The 17,454-nt window shown below is 39.6% G+C and overlaps 1 protein-coding gene across 1 annotated transcript; it reads right to left on the reverse strand.

Moving 5' to 3' along the window:
* Positions 1-1,994: 1,994 nt before the first annotated feature.
* Positions 1,995-17,386, reverse strand: ebf2 (EBF transcription factor 2). The gene is made up of 12 exons (XM_079474106.1): positions 17,316-17,386; positions 16,358-16,426; positions 7,021-7,102; positions 5,776-5,917; positions 5,147-5,277; positions 4,940-5,066; positions 4,695-4,783; positions 4,542-4,607; positions 3,494-3,671; positions 3,223-3,408; positions 2,977-3,144; positions 1,995-2,895 (listed from the first exon to the last, which is right to left on the reverse strand). Exons 1-12 carry the CDS (start codon positions 17,351-17,353, stop codon positions 2,864-2,866), a joined length of 1,308 nt encoding a protein of 435 aa, XP_079330232.1. The 5' UTR covers positions 17,354-17,386; the 3' UTR covers positions 1,995-2,863.
* Positions 17,387-17,454: the final 68 nt, after the last annotated feature.

The following is a 17,454-nucleotide window of genomic DNA, read 5'->3' on the forward strand; positions in this document are numbered from 1 at the left end:
AAGATAGTTTGATGTCTCTGTGGTTTTTTGTTCATACAATGGAAGTCAATGGGCTTTAGGGTTGTTTAGCTATCAACATTCTTCAAAATATCTTCTTCTGTGTTCTGTAGAAGAAAGTCATGCCGGTTTGACAGACATTAGGATGAATAATAGATGACAGATTTTTCATTTTTGGGTGAACTATCCCCTTATATTAATAGTAATGTCACAAGGTGAGGTCTTAAGCATGTGAACAGCCTTGTATAAAGTCTTCTACTCTTCTACTAATCATATTGTACTCCTTATAAATAGTAAGCTAAAGAAACATGTCAGTATGAAAGTAGATGTGGAAATTGTTAACGTTTGTGTGACAGAGAGAAAAAGAGAGAGATTGTTTTTGTTTGGGGGAAATACACATGGGAGCTCTTTCGTTCTTTCTTTCTCTCTTTCTTTTTGTCTGTTCCATCTGTCAAGCCACTCCGCTGATGCCCATGGGACACCGTGAGGAGGTGTGAGGAGTTAAAACGGACCCTAAAAAGGATTTGCCAAATGTGTCACAAAAGCCTGGTGTTCAAACATAAAGCAATGAAGAGTCTTCAGATGGAATAACAGGTATTTTTCATGAGCAGTGAAATGGTTCAGAATCGATGCATTCCCAAATCAGCAGAGACCTAATGCACACACTGAACAAATACATCTGATGGATTAACATGATGGAAAAATGATGTACATCAGGTGCACATAATAAAATTATAAAGTCTGCTCGGCATCATTTCATTAAGTTGCCAAGTTTATGTTTGTTGACCCATCTTGATTTTTTATATGTTGACGTTTCATTTTTTCATTTAAAGTTCTTAACAGAATGTTTTTAGATACTGTGACAGACAAATTTCTTTGATCTCTAACAAGATATGAAGTTAACAGAGCTTAACAGAAATTCTAATAAAAAAATGTAACCGCCCACTAATGCTCATAAATGAAGAACACCTATAAGTGTTTCTCTTTTCTGAAAAACACACAAAACAACACTTAATTAAGAAAATAATTGCAGTCTTAAGCAAAGCATGCTGGGAAATATAAATCCTCGGCTCGGTTGTAACAATGAAATGTTAATGAGCTTTCCTGTATCTCAGTGGTAAGAGCATTAACAACCAAAGGTTGTGGGTTTGATCTCAGTGGATTGCAGATACCTATGTATAAAAGTCGCTTTGGATAAAAGCATCTGCCAAATGCCTATATGTTAACATGACACAAATCATGTATGTAGTGCCAACATGAAGGGATTAAGTTCATTTAACCATGTTGTGATTGTGTTGTTGATTTAACTTATTTAAATTAATCAAATTGGACAAGCAGCAAAAATCATATTTTTCAGTTGGTAGTAATAACATTGTATTTCATAACTTTCTGTCTTTCATTTCTCTCCCCCATATTTGTATTTCATTGTTATTTTATCTGTTTGATCTAAACTGTATTTTTTGCAAAACACAATTGAATAATGTAATATTCCTCTTGAAATCCACAACGGCACAACCGTTAGTCATAATTCATTTCGTCCAGAAAGTTCAGGTTTGACATTAACACATAACATCCCTCGATGAGATTGCAGAATATTGGGCTACATTGATTTAAATTGATATAAAGGTGAATTTCACATGCTTCGTTCAATAGAAATGGTTATTCGGGTCCAATGCATTACACAAACGCATCAGAACACAAAGATTTGTGCAGTGCATTAATAAAACAGATTCTTTTTACACTAATGACTTAATAAAGTCTGTATTTCTTGTTAGAGATGAAATATGTATGTAGTTTTGACACACAAGGTTTAAGGTCAGGAGGCTTTAGGCCTTTTTCATTTTAAAGCAATTTGTTTTCATTTGTCTAGTAAAATCATTGAATTGCATTTTAAAGTGTACACCATGACTTATTTGACTATTTCTCAACAACCAACTCAACAAACACAACCAACTAATAATACATGTTTATATTTGTAAGAATTGACGTATAGTGATCAGTTTGCTACATATTTTTTAATAAATAATAAAATGCCTTCAGAAATGTTGCTCAAGCACGTCAGACTGCGAAGATACATAAAAATAATATAAAAACATGTCAAAAAGTGTCTTTCATTGTCCTGTTGGCATAGCGGTGTCCTTCATGAGAACGTACTGAATGTTAAACGCGGTCTGATCTGATATTGTCTTTGAACATTTTCGAACACACTTCTCGACAAACGTGTTTAAAAACTAAAGTCTGTAAAAAATCTACAACTACTGGATTTTAATATTAATAACAATATATAAAATGTTTACAGAAGAACACATACAAAAACAGATAACAACAAAACAATAGCAAATACAATTAAGGTTTCTTATATTAGTCCTTAACCTAAAAATATAACTTATATAATTTTTTGGGCATTAAATAAGTCAATATGTGAGGAAATCACCTCATAAACCTAAACCTAAATAAACATTTTCTCTAAATGAAATGCTTGATATATATTTTCAAACTGTGGATCATCTGTATGTGTGGTAACGTAAATCTCATCTGTAATGATTTCTGGCATCTGTAAAATGACTGTAAACGGACTCATCCTGTTTTCTGCCTTTCACTAGTAAAGAGTCTATTGAGACATGACGAGAATCCTTCAATCTCGCGAAGAAATTCAACCTCTTTTTGGTATTTGTTTGGTTGAAGGCCCCTGAAGAAACGCCATCCCGATGGCAAACTCCTCCCTACATCTTGAAGACTCCTGAAGGTTTGCTTCCTTATCAAAGAGATCAGACAAGACTGTGAAGATCTGAAGTGTCCTCCAAGAAGGCGACGCCGTCGGTCACAGTGTGATTCTGGACGTGGAGCTTTTGGAAACGTTTGTCTTCTACATTGGGGGAACCACAAGGCCGGTCATTGCTGGAAATATAAAAAAACACGTTTAGACGTCATGCAGGTACATAAAACACAGAAACACAACAACTCCATCAATGCCGTCACCTCTGAAGCTATTTCCTCCTGAGTTGGGACAGACGGGTGAAGGTGAACCCTGCGGTCTCAGGACAGGAGCGAAGGCACTTTTTTGTTTGGCTGACGGTGGGAAAGATGAGAAAGACAAGAGGGAGGTGGATGAACTCGACCCTGGTACAGTGGGGCTGGATGGCATGACTGAAAGAAAGGTGGATCGCATCATACACGCGTCATCACTGATTCGAAGTATACGCTCATGAAAAGTCTGAAACTCACTAGCATAAGGAGAGCTGTTTGGAGAGGCGCTGTTAAAGCCAGGTGACCCCGGGACACCCAGGCTGCTCATCGGGACTGCCCCATAGCTGGCCCCCATCCCCCCGCTGGACCCATAGCTAGACTGCTGAGGTGTGGAGGCTGACGGGTAACCCCGCGGGGACAGGCTGCTGGAGTTGCGGTTGTAACCTTTGGTTAAAAAACAAGTCAAGTTTTATTATTTGGGACGTCAAATCTCAGCCATCACATGATCCTGCGTAATCAGGGGTCTGACCTTGGCCACTGCCGTGCATGGATTCGCCGATGCTCACGGCAAGCTGTGTGGGGTACGAGCTGAGACCCATGACGCTGCCGTGTACGGGGGAGCTGGGCATGGCCTGGAGCTGGCTGTGGGGTCGAGGCACGCTGTACAAAGCCTCGGCGATGTCTGCGGCACGTTTCAACAACATGTCCTGCACCGAAAGAACACCAAAGGAAACATTAACATTATTATTTGTTTGTTTTTGTACGATTCACAACATATGAATGCGTACGAATTAGCAACTAGTTGGAAATTCAGTTACAGCATCATCCTTCAACAGTTTCAACACACTTGACTGAATTTTTGCACAATTTCGACACAGCCTTACGGAATCTCAGAACATCATTTAACGTACGATCTCATTTGTACGTTTTTATTTTGCACCGATGCCTTCGCATAAGTGACATTAGGTTTAAGTGCGGGGTTTCAGTATTGCTTTTATTCTAGTGACCATTCTTTTTTGTGCAGCTTCGTAAAACAGCTACGAAGTCCCGTGAGACCATGTTGGACATTCGGTTTAAGCATTATCATTCAACACACTTGACTGATTTAATGCACAATTTCGACACGATCTCACAGAATCTCGTAATTCCTATAAATCTGTCGTGCAATTTCATTTGTACATTTTAGTACAATCTGCTTTCGTACCAGAGGTTAGGTTTAGGGGTGGGGCTTCATTATCACGTTTTTTCTATTAATTTTACAGTATTGTGCAATTCACATTGTATGAATTTATACGAACTAGCTACATAGTCAAATAGTTGCAAGGTAAGGCTCACAATTTATACGTAGCTATGTATAAGGTCAATCAATTAAAATGTATTTTTATTCATTTAATTTGCGTCATGCTTAAAGCCAAAGCTTAACACTCCCATACGCGATATTGTTTATATATAGAAACAGTCAAACTAATTGATTGGTATGCACAAGTTAATAAAACATGCACAATATTGGCTGTTCATGCCAGACACTATATATTCTTTATGTAGATAACAAACAGTCGTTGCGTTTCATTGGTTACCTGATTGCTGGGGGAGTTACCGTAGAGCGACTCGACAACATCTGCCGCTCTCTTGAGTAACATTTCCTAAAGCACAGAAATGAGCGTCAGAGAGAAATACTGAGATGTGTTTGTGTGTATGTGGGATCTGTGCATACAGCCACGTGTACTCACCTTTGCCAGTTTTTCAGGGTCACCGGGATGTCGAGGGATGACCTTCTGAAGTCTCTGGAAGCCGTAGTCGATGGTCGGCTCATTCAGCGCTGGACGTGAACATAAAGAGTTTGAGTTTAAAACATCTCTCCTTCAATCTCCTTCATTTTCGTATGATCTTCTTTCGATTTTATTCCTGCTTGCTTTTTCAAATTATTCATTCTTAATCGCCCCCTCGAGATTTCTGATATTTGGTGTATTTGTACCTGTGTAAATGAAGCGTCCCGGAGCTCCTTTACAGAACTGCTTTGATTTATAAGACAGCGTGACTTCAACGACTCCTGGAATATGCCGGGGAGGAGTCTGAACCCGGATAGCGTGAGGAGTGATCAACTGTAAACACAAACACAAGCTGTTAAATGATCAATCCAAACAATAAACAATTATCGTTTTTTCATTTGTATCCTACACACCTCACTCCACACCAGCATGCTGCCGAACACCACCTGAAGACCATCAAAGAAGTGTTCTCCAATGACAATGACCATAGCACCTCCCGAGGTCCAGCCCTCACTCGGACTGATGGCTTTGATACAGGGTGTAGCTGTGGTGTAGAGAGAAGAGACAAACTTTAATGATCCTCCGATCTGATCAGAATTCTGTAGAAATTAGTTTGCCAGTAACTGACTGTAGATTTACATTAACTGTATGTAATTTACTGCCAACATTTGATTAAAAAATAAACGATCATTAAACACCAACAAGTCTTTATCTTAAAAAAACGATAAAGTAACTGCCTCATCCAAAGCATCATGGGGACCAAAAATAGAAAGAAAAACAGAAAAAGGTTTATGTGGATTTTTGGTTCTCAGAATGCTTTGCATGATGCTGTTATTTTATCGTTTTTTAGGTAAAGACTTGTTAATGTTTAATCTTCATTTATCTTTGAACAAACTGTTGCCAATAAATGAGATAAATATAAATCTACAGCAAGTAACTAGCTGCATAACTACAGCAAAAATGTTTACAGTGTATGTTCAATATTACTGTAATGTACCCAAATCTACTCTCAAAAAACTCTTATTAAATGACATATATTCACCGTATTCCATGTTGGTCTCCACCGTCTCGCCAGCATCCGCTCGGCGCGCGCGGCGTCCATGTTTGGAGTTGTTGTGTACGAACATGTTGTCAGAAATGGCTAAAACAGGACCGTCCACACAGACCGTAGTGGTCAAAACCACCTGTGCAAAAAACACATCTCGTTTCATAATACTGAACTCTAGCGACTATATTAAAAAGATTATATCCAAAATATCAAAAAAATTACACATCCTGGATGATAAAAAATGTACTGACAAGTCTCTGAATTTATGGATTAAAACCCACATGTTTATTTTGTGCGGTTGTGTAAGTATTGCACATCAATGTATTTGTCGCTGTTTAGATTACAAAAAATTTAAAGTGAAAACAAAGCACTTCAGACGACTTCAAGACAACACACGAGAGAGAAACCCTGAGATGCTGTAAATATGCTTAGAAAATCATTTCTGAAGACGGTCGGAGCAGCACATCTGTATGAGCGATTAGAGCCGTGAGACTCATGAAAAGTCATTTCTCACTGCGAAGAAGAAATAAAACCAAGTGCAGAAAAAACAACAAGGATGAGGAGAAGAGGATGGAGGGATGAAATGTCAGACAGAGTGAAAGACGAGTGAGAGGAAGTGAAGCAGCAGAGTCCCCGGTGAGCACTTCCTGGGTCACAGAGTCTGACCTCTCCATCTGGAGCCCATCACTCAAATCCTGACAACATCCTCAAGAACCGCTGCTCTCTTCCTCACGCTTCTGCTCTCTCAAAACTCTCACTTTCTCTCTTTAAATGAAGGATTTTAGCTCATTGTGTTGGAATTAGCCTTGTGAAAATCAACAATAACACAACGTCCTTCAATTTATCAAAACCGTGTGCTTTCAGAAACTATGTATATCTTGATGAAAAATTAATTTTGGTTTGTTTGATTTGCAAAGTTGCACCTTATTTCAACTAGCGTTTAAAATCAAAAGCAACTTGATATATTTAAATATATCCAAGTAAATATATCTTATATTTTACATTCACTGAAAACATATAACACAAGGAATGCTATATTTGATTTGTACATTTGTATGAAAATGTAATATAAAAAGAATAAGTGTATTGTCTTTAAAACCAGACACATTTAGTAAAAAAGCTGAAAGCTGTTGATATCTAACACAACTTGTTTCGAATGATTTGATATTTCCAAACTTAATTCTCTGTTCAGTTGTTGATTTCTGCAGTGAGAGATATGACAGAAAAAGGACAGAATACCTGAAATCTCCTCATGTCTCTGGGGTTTCCCGCTGTCTTCAGACAGTTCTGATTGCATTTCAGGAAAAACTTCAGGAAAAATCTGCAAGACACAAAAATCAAAAGACAGCTGAATACCAAATGTTTGTCAGTCCCTTCATGATGGAAGCAATGCATAAAGAAAGAAGAAAACGCACTGAAAACTATAATAAAACTTTCCACAAGACGAGGATTCATTGAAAGACAGAGAGTGTAATAAAAAGTTCAATTCTTTAATTTATTCATATTAACACAGTAATCTCATATTCTACTGACGGGTTTATTCCCTACACGTACAACAAACAAAATATGTTTACAGTATCAAAGGATATTCCGGTCTGTGTTTGGCTAGTATTAGTATTGTTATATGTTAACGACTTTGTATTATTTATATTTATGTAAATTTGTATTATTATTTAACTGTATAGCAAATATACGATTCGTTGAATTTTATTGTCTGTTCATTTAATCAAATAAACAATTTGTTGAATGGGTTTCTGTAGTTTGGACGCATTTAAAGAGAGCATATGGTATATTGACATATAGCGGTTGAGCTTGGTATCGCAGTCTTAATTTAAAGGGGTCATATGACACGGCTCAAACAAATATTATGGTTTGTTTTAGATGTACATGCTGATTTTTTAAAAAGCTCATCGCTCTGAAAAGCTGTGCTAAGAGGTGTGCTATGTTAACCAGTGTATAGTGATTGGTCGAATACTGCAAGCGTGTGACGGAAACGCCTCTTACCGTATTTGGAACATCAGGTTCCATAGCAATTGTACTTACAGGTACACCCATCTTTCTTGCGTCAAAGTTTAGGCGTTCTTAGTCAAATCATACCACGAAATGACGTAGATTTGTGGAGGTGTGGTCTGGGTGAGGATTCTCTATTAGTGCGAATGCATCTTTTGTTTGAAATTGTTTTGTGGTTGCAATTTTACGTGTCTAATACATGCATGGGTAACTTGACACACACACCAAAGACACAGAAAAACATGTATCCGTGCAATATGACCCCTTTAATACATCGGAGAGACCAGTTTAGCCAAGTAACGGTTCTTCTCGCTTTCTTTCTATCGTTTGTGAATGTGTACCAGAAGTTAAGGGCACGTTCGTTTGTTTATATTGTCATTAGTTTTTGTAACTTCATTGTGCATCAACAAATGTTAACTTTTGATTTAAAAAAAATTATTCATAATTATTTTTAAATAAATAAATGCTTCAGAAGTATTGTGCAGACTTACTTAATGTTAACTGATTTATTTAGCCAAGTTTAACAGATGTAACGTTTCATAATTTTCTTGCAAACCCAAAAATTCCAATAAACCTCATCAAAGAACTAAAAATTCACAATATGTGACACTATCAGAGCATGCATGTAAAATCTGACATTCGTATCTATTTAAACCCCGAAAAGAGGTCAGAAGGACTTGTTTGCTCTTTCTGACACTGAAATAGCTGCTTGCGCATTTTGCTAACATTTCACCATATGATTGCGGAGTTATAGTCATTTTAAAACACGAGTGCTAATAATAACATCTTTACTTACATTCGTTTTTGATCAGTTTTCTTCAGTGCACTTTTTACTCTTTTTAATATCTAAATCCTGTGTGTGTGTGTGTGTGTGTGTCTCTCTTTCCACCTTTAACGTCAACTTTTCAGCCCATTATGAAACTGTAACGCACAGCTGCGAGCGGGACGTCGTCCAGCCACGCATTAACATGCATTAGTCACCCCCCCCACACACACACTCACTTAACATGCAAATCTCTGAGGCTCGATGCCTCGCACCTTCTGCCACGCATCCATTCGCTGCATCATAATTAAAGGCATCTTGCATAGTTAATGAGGACAACCTTGTTACTTCACCATCCCTCTCTCTCTCTCGTGTCATTTACAAAAGTCTAATACAGCGTCTGATTCTCATTGTTGTCATGTCAACTTAAACACACTCAAAAGAAGATATTCTGAGAAATGCGACAGTGGTTCTGTGTTGTTTGATTAACGTTCTTCAAAATATCTTCTCAGGCAGGATTTCATTTATTGGATGAACTATCCCTTTAAAAACCCTTGTATCTGTGTATTAGAGGATACGTGATGACTGTCGTCTGCTGACATCACCAGATGAATTCATCTACGGTCTGAACGCTCTTGATTCTCGCATCAGGATCAGTGGTTAGGAAACACAGACAAAAGACGGGCCGTCATCTTAAAAGCGGGGTCAGTTTGCACAGTGGCTCAGTGGGGCGTCTGTGACCGGACCCCTCAGAAGGCTTTGTGTGCATCTGCTCCGCTTCTCAACACTACGCACGAGCCGCTCGCCGAGGGGTCCACGCTTTCTGAAGGTGACAACTTTCTTAACCCGAAAAGTTTTTAAAAAAGTGTGTTTAAACCCTTCTGTACGGGACTAGATACTCGCTTAAAACACAGATCTGCACTCGCAAAGAAGCAAAGTCACAAGAATACAAGGAATTTGAATATATGCACAAATTCTTTTTCATGGACACATTTTTCACAGATTTCATATATATTTGATCATTTTCCTCTCTTTTATTCTTTCTTTTTGGCATTTAATCTTGAATAGCACTATTTTAACAAATTTTTTGCAACAATGCTAAAGAAATACAATTGAACTGAGTTTTGTATTTTGAAATGTCTTTAAACGTATGAACATACACTTCCACGTGAAAGCACATGAGATGATTTAATCCATCCAAACTGTTTTCACAGTGTTAATTGTTATTAAACCTCCATTGCTCCAATAAACCATGTATGTTGCAATAAACATAAACTAAGATGAGAAATATTGTTGATTTATCGTTAAGTTCATATAGTTTTAACAAAAGAACCTTATTGTAATGTGGTTGATCATTTTCTTACAATCTGAAGTGAAAATCTAAAGAACACACAGGTGACATCATATCGCACAAAATCTGATCAAAATGGTCATTTCAACCAACGACCATTCACAATATATGAGTCTATAAGAGCACACATGCAAAATTTGCTATTCGTGAGTATATTTTTCAATCCCAAAAAGCGGAAAATCAATCCAAAACATGCTCGTCTGTGGGTTTGGTTTGTTTTTGCAACCCACTTACTCCTTATTGGACTTTTAATGGTATATACCAAGTTAAAGGGATAGTTCACCCAAAAATGAAAAGTCTCTAGTTGTTCCAAATCTGAATACGTTTCTTTGTTTGGATAAACACAGAAAAAGATGTTTGGATGAATGATTGTAGCCAAACAGATCTTGGACCCCATCGACTCCCATAATAGTAAAAGGACATTCTTCAAAATATCTTCATTTGTGTCCAACAGGACAAAAAATGATAAAGTCATTATTCCTACTATGGGAGTCAAAAATCTTTCTCTTAACCAAACAAAGAAATGTATACAGATTTGAGAAAGACTTGAGTAAAGGATGACAGAATTGTTATTTTAATAAACTGAGAGCTTGATTTCGGCTCTTACAGACTAAATAAACGTGAATGTTTGAAAAGGTACTAAGGCCTAATAATCTTAACATGTATAGGCACATCGTGTATATTTTAATGAACTTAGTATTTGATTGAAATTCTAAAACGTGCATGAAAAGCATTCATACTTATTTCATTTGTCCTTAAAAAAAATCAAGATTACAAGATGTGCATTATGTTTGATACGTGTGAATTTGTGAAAGCACTGGAGACAGAGAATGTTGATATTTCAGATTCAGGACCATCGTTCATCAGTGTTTCCTCTCGTCTATCTCACGCCCTCCCACCCATCTTAGAAAAACACAACAGTGTCATGACATGGAGCAGCGAGGGGGGAATTAGGAAACCAGATGTGCGCCATCGAAACGCTGACAGGCTTCAGAAGCAACGCTTCAACAACTGTACACCACATGTGTGAGAGTTTCACACAAACCATCACCACAATATCCAGCTTTAAATACCAATATCACTTCATACGAAGCCGAGAAATATCTGAGTATTTCACCTCATGAATGATCGGATTCACAACCTGAAGTCAAACTTAAAACAAAGTATTCGTCAAATTACATCAACGAAACACCCGTGATGAATAAAAAGCGGAATGAGAATAATTGCATTGCTTTGCCCTGACAGACCGTGTTGTTGAAGAGGACGGATGATGGGGGGATTTTTAAAGGTGTTGGGTAGCAGGGGTTAGTTGGGGGCGGTCATAAATACCCCTCGCTCTCAAAATCCCCTGGCAGACTTGGGGCCAGACTGGTCGAGGGGTTAACAGGGCACGTTCCCAACCTCTGACCCCGCTAACAGGGCACGCACACACGCCGGCTCCAAAAGCCAATACCTCCATCACCACATACCACACCGAGACCTTTCACACTCCTTTACAGCCAAGAAAAATAACAGCTACGACTCTTGCATTACCTGAAAACACTTTTTAACAGAAGAATGCATTTCTGAGTGATCTTTCATGGCTCAGAAGAATTGAGATTGGAGTTGCGTTTCATTTAAGACGTTTTTCCTAAAATTGCTAAAACTGAATCAAACGAGAGAGTCATTGCTGGAGGTGTAAAATGTATGTAGACGGTCAAAGTCAATTGTGAGTAAATGTGATGAGAATGTTTGAGTTCTTTTTCAGATCTTCAATAATATTGACTTTTGATGGCAGACTTGACAAATCTGAGCTCAGTTTGACACATTGACATCTCTTCTGAAACTCTAATGGTGACGTTCGAGAGAGACTTTTTTCTCAAGAGAAATCTCTGAGACGCACATGAGAAGCAAAAGTTTCCATTTGGTCTCCTCATCAATTGTTAAAGGGACAGTTCACCCAAAAATGAAATGTCGGTCATAATTTCCTCACCTCCGAGTCCAAATGTGTATAAATGTCTTTGTACTGATGAACACAGATAAAGATATTTGGAAGAAAGCTTGTGACCAGAACGATTTCGACCCCCATTGACTCCCATAGTAGTAAACAAATGCAAAGTTAGTCAAAACAACTTTTTGCTGTCTTTCATTCTTAAAAATGTCTTAGTGGTGTTCAACAGACAAATGAATAAAGTGATTTTTCCTACTATGGGAGTCAATGTGGGTCGAGATCTGTTTGGTTAAAAGCATTCGTCCAAATATCTTCCTCTTCGTTTTTGGGTGAACTGTCCCTTTAATCTGTTATTTCTCTTCTGGGTACAGTGTGTTATTGTGTGTGTGTTCAGTTATTTAAGACAACTAATGAAAAGCTTTCATGGCTGTGAGTAAACAAAAGCAGCGCTCGGCGTGTGAAGAAGAAACTGTCAGGCAGGAGAAGAGAAGAAGAGATGTCTGCTTAATTAGCCAGTAATGATAGGATCTGACAAACAACATCTGTTTCCAAATTGAGATGGTGATGGGGGGTGAGAGAGACGGAGGATGCCACCAGTCATTCACTTGAACGTCTCCAACGAAGAAAAAAAGAAGAAGAGATGCACATAACTAATGACTAATCCAGTGCTTGCAAAGTTTTCGCAATTATTTGACATCGATGAGATGGAAATGCAAACCTTTGCTAATCTGCGTCTAATCCCAATAAATTCATTATTTTACCTCTACAACATACATTCATTTACACTCCTCTGTTTTTAATTTCTCCTGTAAGCAATTTTATGAGAAACATTTGAGACCGAAATTAAAACCAACTCCCGAGCAATGAAAGAGCAACATCTGAGCACTCAGCACTTTTATATTGAATTAAACGTGCCAACTTTGTAACTAGTAAAAAGTGCCGCTAATGCTGTAATATGTCTATGAATAAAAAAGAAAACAGAACGTGAGGATCTGGGCTCTTTCAGAGGTGCTGTAACCTAATGTCCGTGTCTAATGCACAGCAAATGTGCTCACATGCAGACGGGAGGAGAGTGGAGGGGAAACTGTGTTGGAAAGGATCAAGAGGAGGAGAGATACTGACACGGCTCACAGCGGGCCTGCTGAGAAGCTGTCAATGGTCCCATCAGCTCTCGCCGTGCCCTGAGTCCTGACAGATTCATCTCACACACACACACAGATCTCTCGTAAACATTAGCCACCTCTCCGATATAAGATTAGTTGACTGAAATCTCTGATCTCTGAGAAATGCATCTCAAATCCTGAAGTACATAAACAACAGAGTATCTGGAGAGAATGTTGAGGAATTTATCTGGAGACCATCAGATGGATTTCATCCCCTCCAGATTACTGCTTAGCAGACACACACACACACAAACAAACAAAGGGGCCAGGTTAACAACAGGGGGCTTCATTCATTAGTGAAATTTAGGCATTCAAGCATGCACACACACACACATACAAGCACGCACACACGCACAGACGCACACGCACAAGCACACACACACATGAACACACACAGACGCACGCACGGACACGCACACACGGACGCACACACGGACGTGCACACACTAACACACATACAAGCAAGGACGCACACGGACGCACACGCATGCACAGACAAACACGCACACACGGACGTTCAAACACACACAAGCACACATACAAGCATGTATGCGCACACACGGACGCACACATGCACGCACGCACGCACAGACAAACACGCACACACAAGCACACACGGACGTGCACACACACACAAGCACACATGCAAGCATGTACGCGCACACTAGGACCCACACACGCATGCACGCACAGACACACACGCATACACACATGCACGGACACATGCACGGACACACGCACGGACGCACGTGCAAACACAAGCACATGCATCGATACGCACACAAACGAACGCACACAAACTGACGCACACACAAGCACACACACGAATGCACACAAATGGATGGACACACAAGCACACACACACGCACATACACACAAGCGCACACACACAAACGTACACAAACGCACACACACGCATGGACTCACACACACGGACGCACACGGACACACACACAAGCACACACTGGGACACACACACACATGCACAAACCATAGGTTCGATACACAAAGTAAAAGATGCAGGCATCCCCGTCACCATGGAAACTTTACATTCATGATCAATTCTGCGTTCTCTCTCTTCACATAACACATTTTTGCTTCACCACATTTGCATCGGGCACAGAATTCTGCACAAATGTACTGTGAAAAGTACTTCGTGGATATAAATGTGCTCGCCTCTTGAATACTAATCACCATTATCTATATCTTGTGTGCTAAATTACCTTATAATTTGGGGTCAATTTAGTAATATCTTAAAGTGTGCATGTTTCAGAGGGGAGGTCACAAAGCCAACTATTGACAAAATTATATCTTATTGATTATTTTGATTCTCTGGTTTGTTTGCTCATAACCCCGCGGAATGTACAATCAATTAAAGAGATATTGCAAGGAATTGATTCCCCGTTCGGACCCTCTCAACCCCCACCGGTAACACACGGTTTATTGAACACGGCACTGATTTGCAAACCCTCCAGCTGGTGTTCACCAAGTGTTTACTACTGAGATCATAGTGAAGAAGTACCCTATAATACATGATTTACTAGCTGCCCATACAATACCAATGCTTCTGCATGACACAATCTACCAATGCATTTTTACCCCGTACAACATGCATGCACCAAATGCTCTTTAAAACTCTTTTTGAAGCCCTGGCAGACTATAATTTGCCATAAGGAACCTAAAGTCACGTTGGAAAGCAGATGTAAAGCATTCGCTCGGTTCTCTTTAGCATCATCGATACGGTCCATATCAAACCGATCAACGGCAGGCAAAGTTCTGAGCAACATAATGTGACCAAAGCCTCCTTGAGGATCAGCTGAGAGCCATTCTCTCTCCTTTCACTAATAACAGGATTAGCCGGGGCGGGGGTGAGGGGTCAGAAAGGGGGGAGGAGAGAGAGACAGACCAAGCAGCAGGTCCAAACAAAATGGGCACAGATTAAGAAAGGAGGGGGCCGTCGGTGCTTTGGGATTTCAATTCCCTCATGCGTTGGGGGGCGACCCGGTGGGCCTGACTAATTATATCAATATTAGACTGAAGGGTTATAGGTAGCAGGGGAAGAAAAATAAAGAATTAAGTGTGATTTATTATAACTCCTCAACAACTTATGTTAACCTCATTTGTTGGTTTGGATCTTTTGATGAATATTAGAAACGGTGTGCGCTCAATCTAAGCTACATAATAGGCTTCTCATTAATGTTTTGACATACAATCCCCTTTAAGTAAATACGATATATACCCTCTTAATTTGCCATCACTGTAAAGACAACAAAAGCGCTCTTCGGTTCGATTTTCTCAGCCGTGTTCGTCTACAGAAAAACAGTCTGTCGATACCAAAAATGGATGTTTAGGGCCTTCGTTTTATTGAACCTTTGGGTAAACCCGGCCTTGTTGGCAGAATTGAAGAGATAAAAAAGGAGAGAGAGAGAGAGAGAGAGAGAGAGATAGGAAAGAAAAGTCACAGAGTAAAGAATAAAAACAGCTGTGGCTCTTAGGAATTCTGGGAAAATCAGACGGTACGTTTTTTCTACTTTCAAGAAAGATTCTCAGAGACGCTTTGTAAACACTGTTAGCTGGAACGGAGAACAATCTGATTAATGAATCTGATCGTGAGTGAAAAGCTCAAATATTTAACGATGAGTTGTGTTTCAAGTGTTCTCAAAACCCAACATGACTGAAACGAATGGTTCCTTTAATTGTTTCTAAATACATATATCAATATGTAAACTGATTCAATTGTTTTCGCCCGAAGAGATTATCGGGCGATGTTACCCCAGCTAGTACGCTAGCTGTGTGCTGAAAACCGAAAAAATCCCACAGCAATTCGTTAATATTTAACTAGGCAAAAATTCTTCAAAATACATCTCACTTTGTGTTCAACAGAACAACAAAATATACAATTATTTTCCTAATATGGTGGTGATGTCACAGAACTGAAAATCGCTAACATTCTTACAAATATATATCTTGTATTTCATTTGTTTGACAGAACAACGGATGGTATACAGGTTTGAAACAACCTGAGGGCGAGTAAATGATGACAGAATGTGTATTTATGGGTGAACTGTCCCTTTAAGGGCGGGGCTTGATAACAGCTTTTTCTATATGGTTCACATCCTACACATTCATACGCATTAGCCATCTTATAGTTACGAATTCCCATAAGACCACGCTGAATGAAACCCGGCCATGCGACAATACCTGTGCTGAAGGTACGACGCTCAATATAATAATTTCTTAGCATTTCCTTTTCTTTAAATCTCACTGCTTGCACGAATACAACTACTAGTGGCTTTAAATAACCAAAACCTTTGGAACGCATACATCCCAGATGTTTTTATGAAAACAGTTGGACTTACCTGTCAATGATGACGGGGTCGGACGGCGTCTCGTTGCGATTGCCGCAGCTTTTCTTCTCACAGCAGCGACTGTGCATAAAAAAAGAAGATTTATTATAACAGGCAACGTAACGTCACGTCAACTACGATGGAGACCAACAATCTGTCACATTGATTGTGAAGGATCAAACTCAACCCCTGCTTACCTACACACACACACACACACACACCATCACTGGACCCTTCTGTCTGTGCAACCCCCCCACACACACAACAGCATAACAAAAGTGCCCCCCACCCTTGGCCATCTGCCTATATGCTTTCTATTTCTCCCATAGCCCACGATCCCCCCGTCAGACAGAGTCACTCCCCAGCTGTGTCGCCTGCCCTCCGCACCCCCGTCCCCATCAGCTCCGTTATTAACCAGCTGTGAGCGCCCACTCGGGCATCTGCTGGCTACACAATGGGGGCAGAGCCGGTCGGGACTCCCCCTCTGCCCTCCCTGATGCCGTCCCCACGCCTGAGGTCACCGCCGCACACCCCCTGTCCTTTCTGTCTCATGTGACACTCGCCGTCCCCATCTTTCTCTTTCTCTCTCTCAGCCCAGCTGCTTAACACTCTCTCAGAAATGAACTTGTACTGGTCCTGTACATTAAGTTGAGCCTCAGGTTGGTGTCTTTCTGTGACATTTAGAATGCGTTTCATGCTTTCAGAAGAAGAGCGTGTCCTTTGACAGGTGCGTTTTATCGGCACGTGTGTTGTGTTGTTAAAGAAGCGTGGGTGTCAACCGCATTTAATTGCAAAGGCACAAAAGAGTCGGTTTGCTTTTATGCAATTCTGATAGACGCTTTTGACATTCTGATGTTTGTCGACCGGTGTCATTCTTGAAACTAGATTACGTATTTCATCTTGGTAGTAGATTTAAATTGAGTAGGGTGGTAATCTGTTGTGAATTGTTGTGTGTTTGTTGTTAACTAACCTGCACATGACTTCATGAGTCAGCAGAACGCGGCACATTTCTGGATTCTTGTTCTGTCCTTCATATGTAATGGGCTGAACCACAGAGAACAAAGATTAGTCGTCAACGCAATATTCAGCAAAGTATTTCTTGCATGTCA

Source organism: Barbatula barbatula, assembly GCF_947034865.1.
Source record: "Barbatula barbatula genome assembly, chromosome: 2".
Lineage (NCBI taxonomy): Eukaryota > Metazoa > Chordata > Actinopteri > Cypriniformes > Nemacheilidae > Barbatula > Barbatula barbatula.

Coding starts and splice junctions, on each gene's coding strand:
- ebf2 (XM_079474106.1), bottom strand. CDS start 17,353: ATGTGCCGCGTTCTGCTGACTCATGAAGTCATGTGCAG. Junction 5,918..7,020: donor GAGACATGAGGAGATTTCAG/GTATTCTGTCCT, acceptor TTTTTTGCACAG/GTGGTTTTGACCACTACGGT. Junction 2,896..2,976: donor AGGAGGAAATAGCTTCAGAG/GTGACGGCATTG, acceptor TTATATTTCCAG/CAATGACCGGCCTTGTGGTT.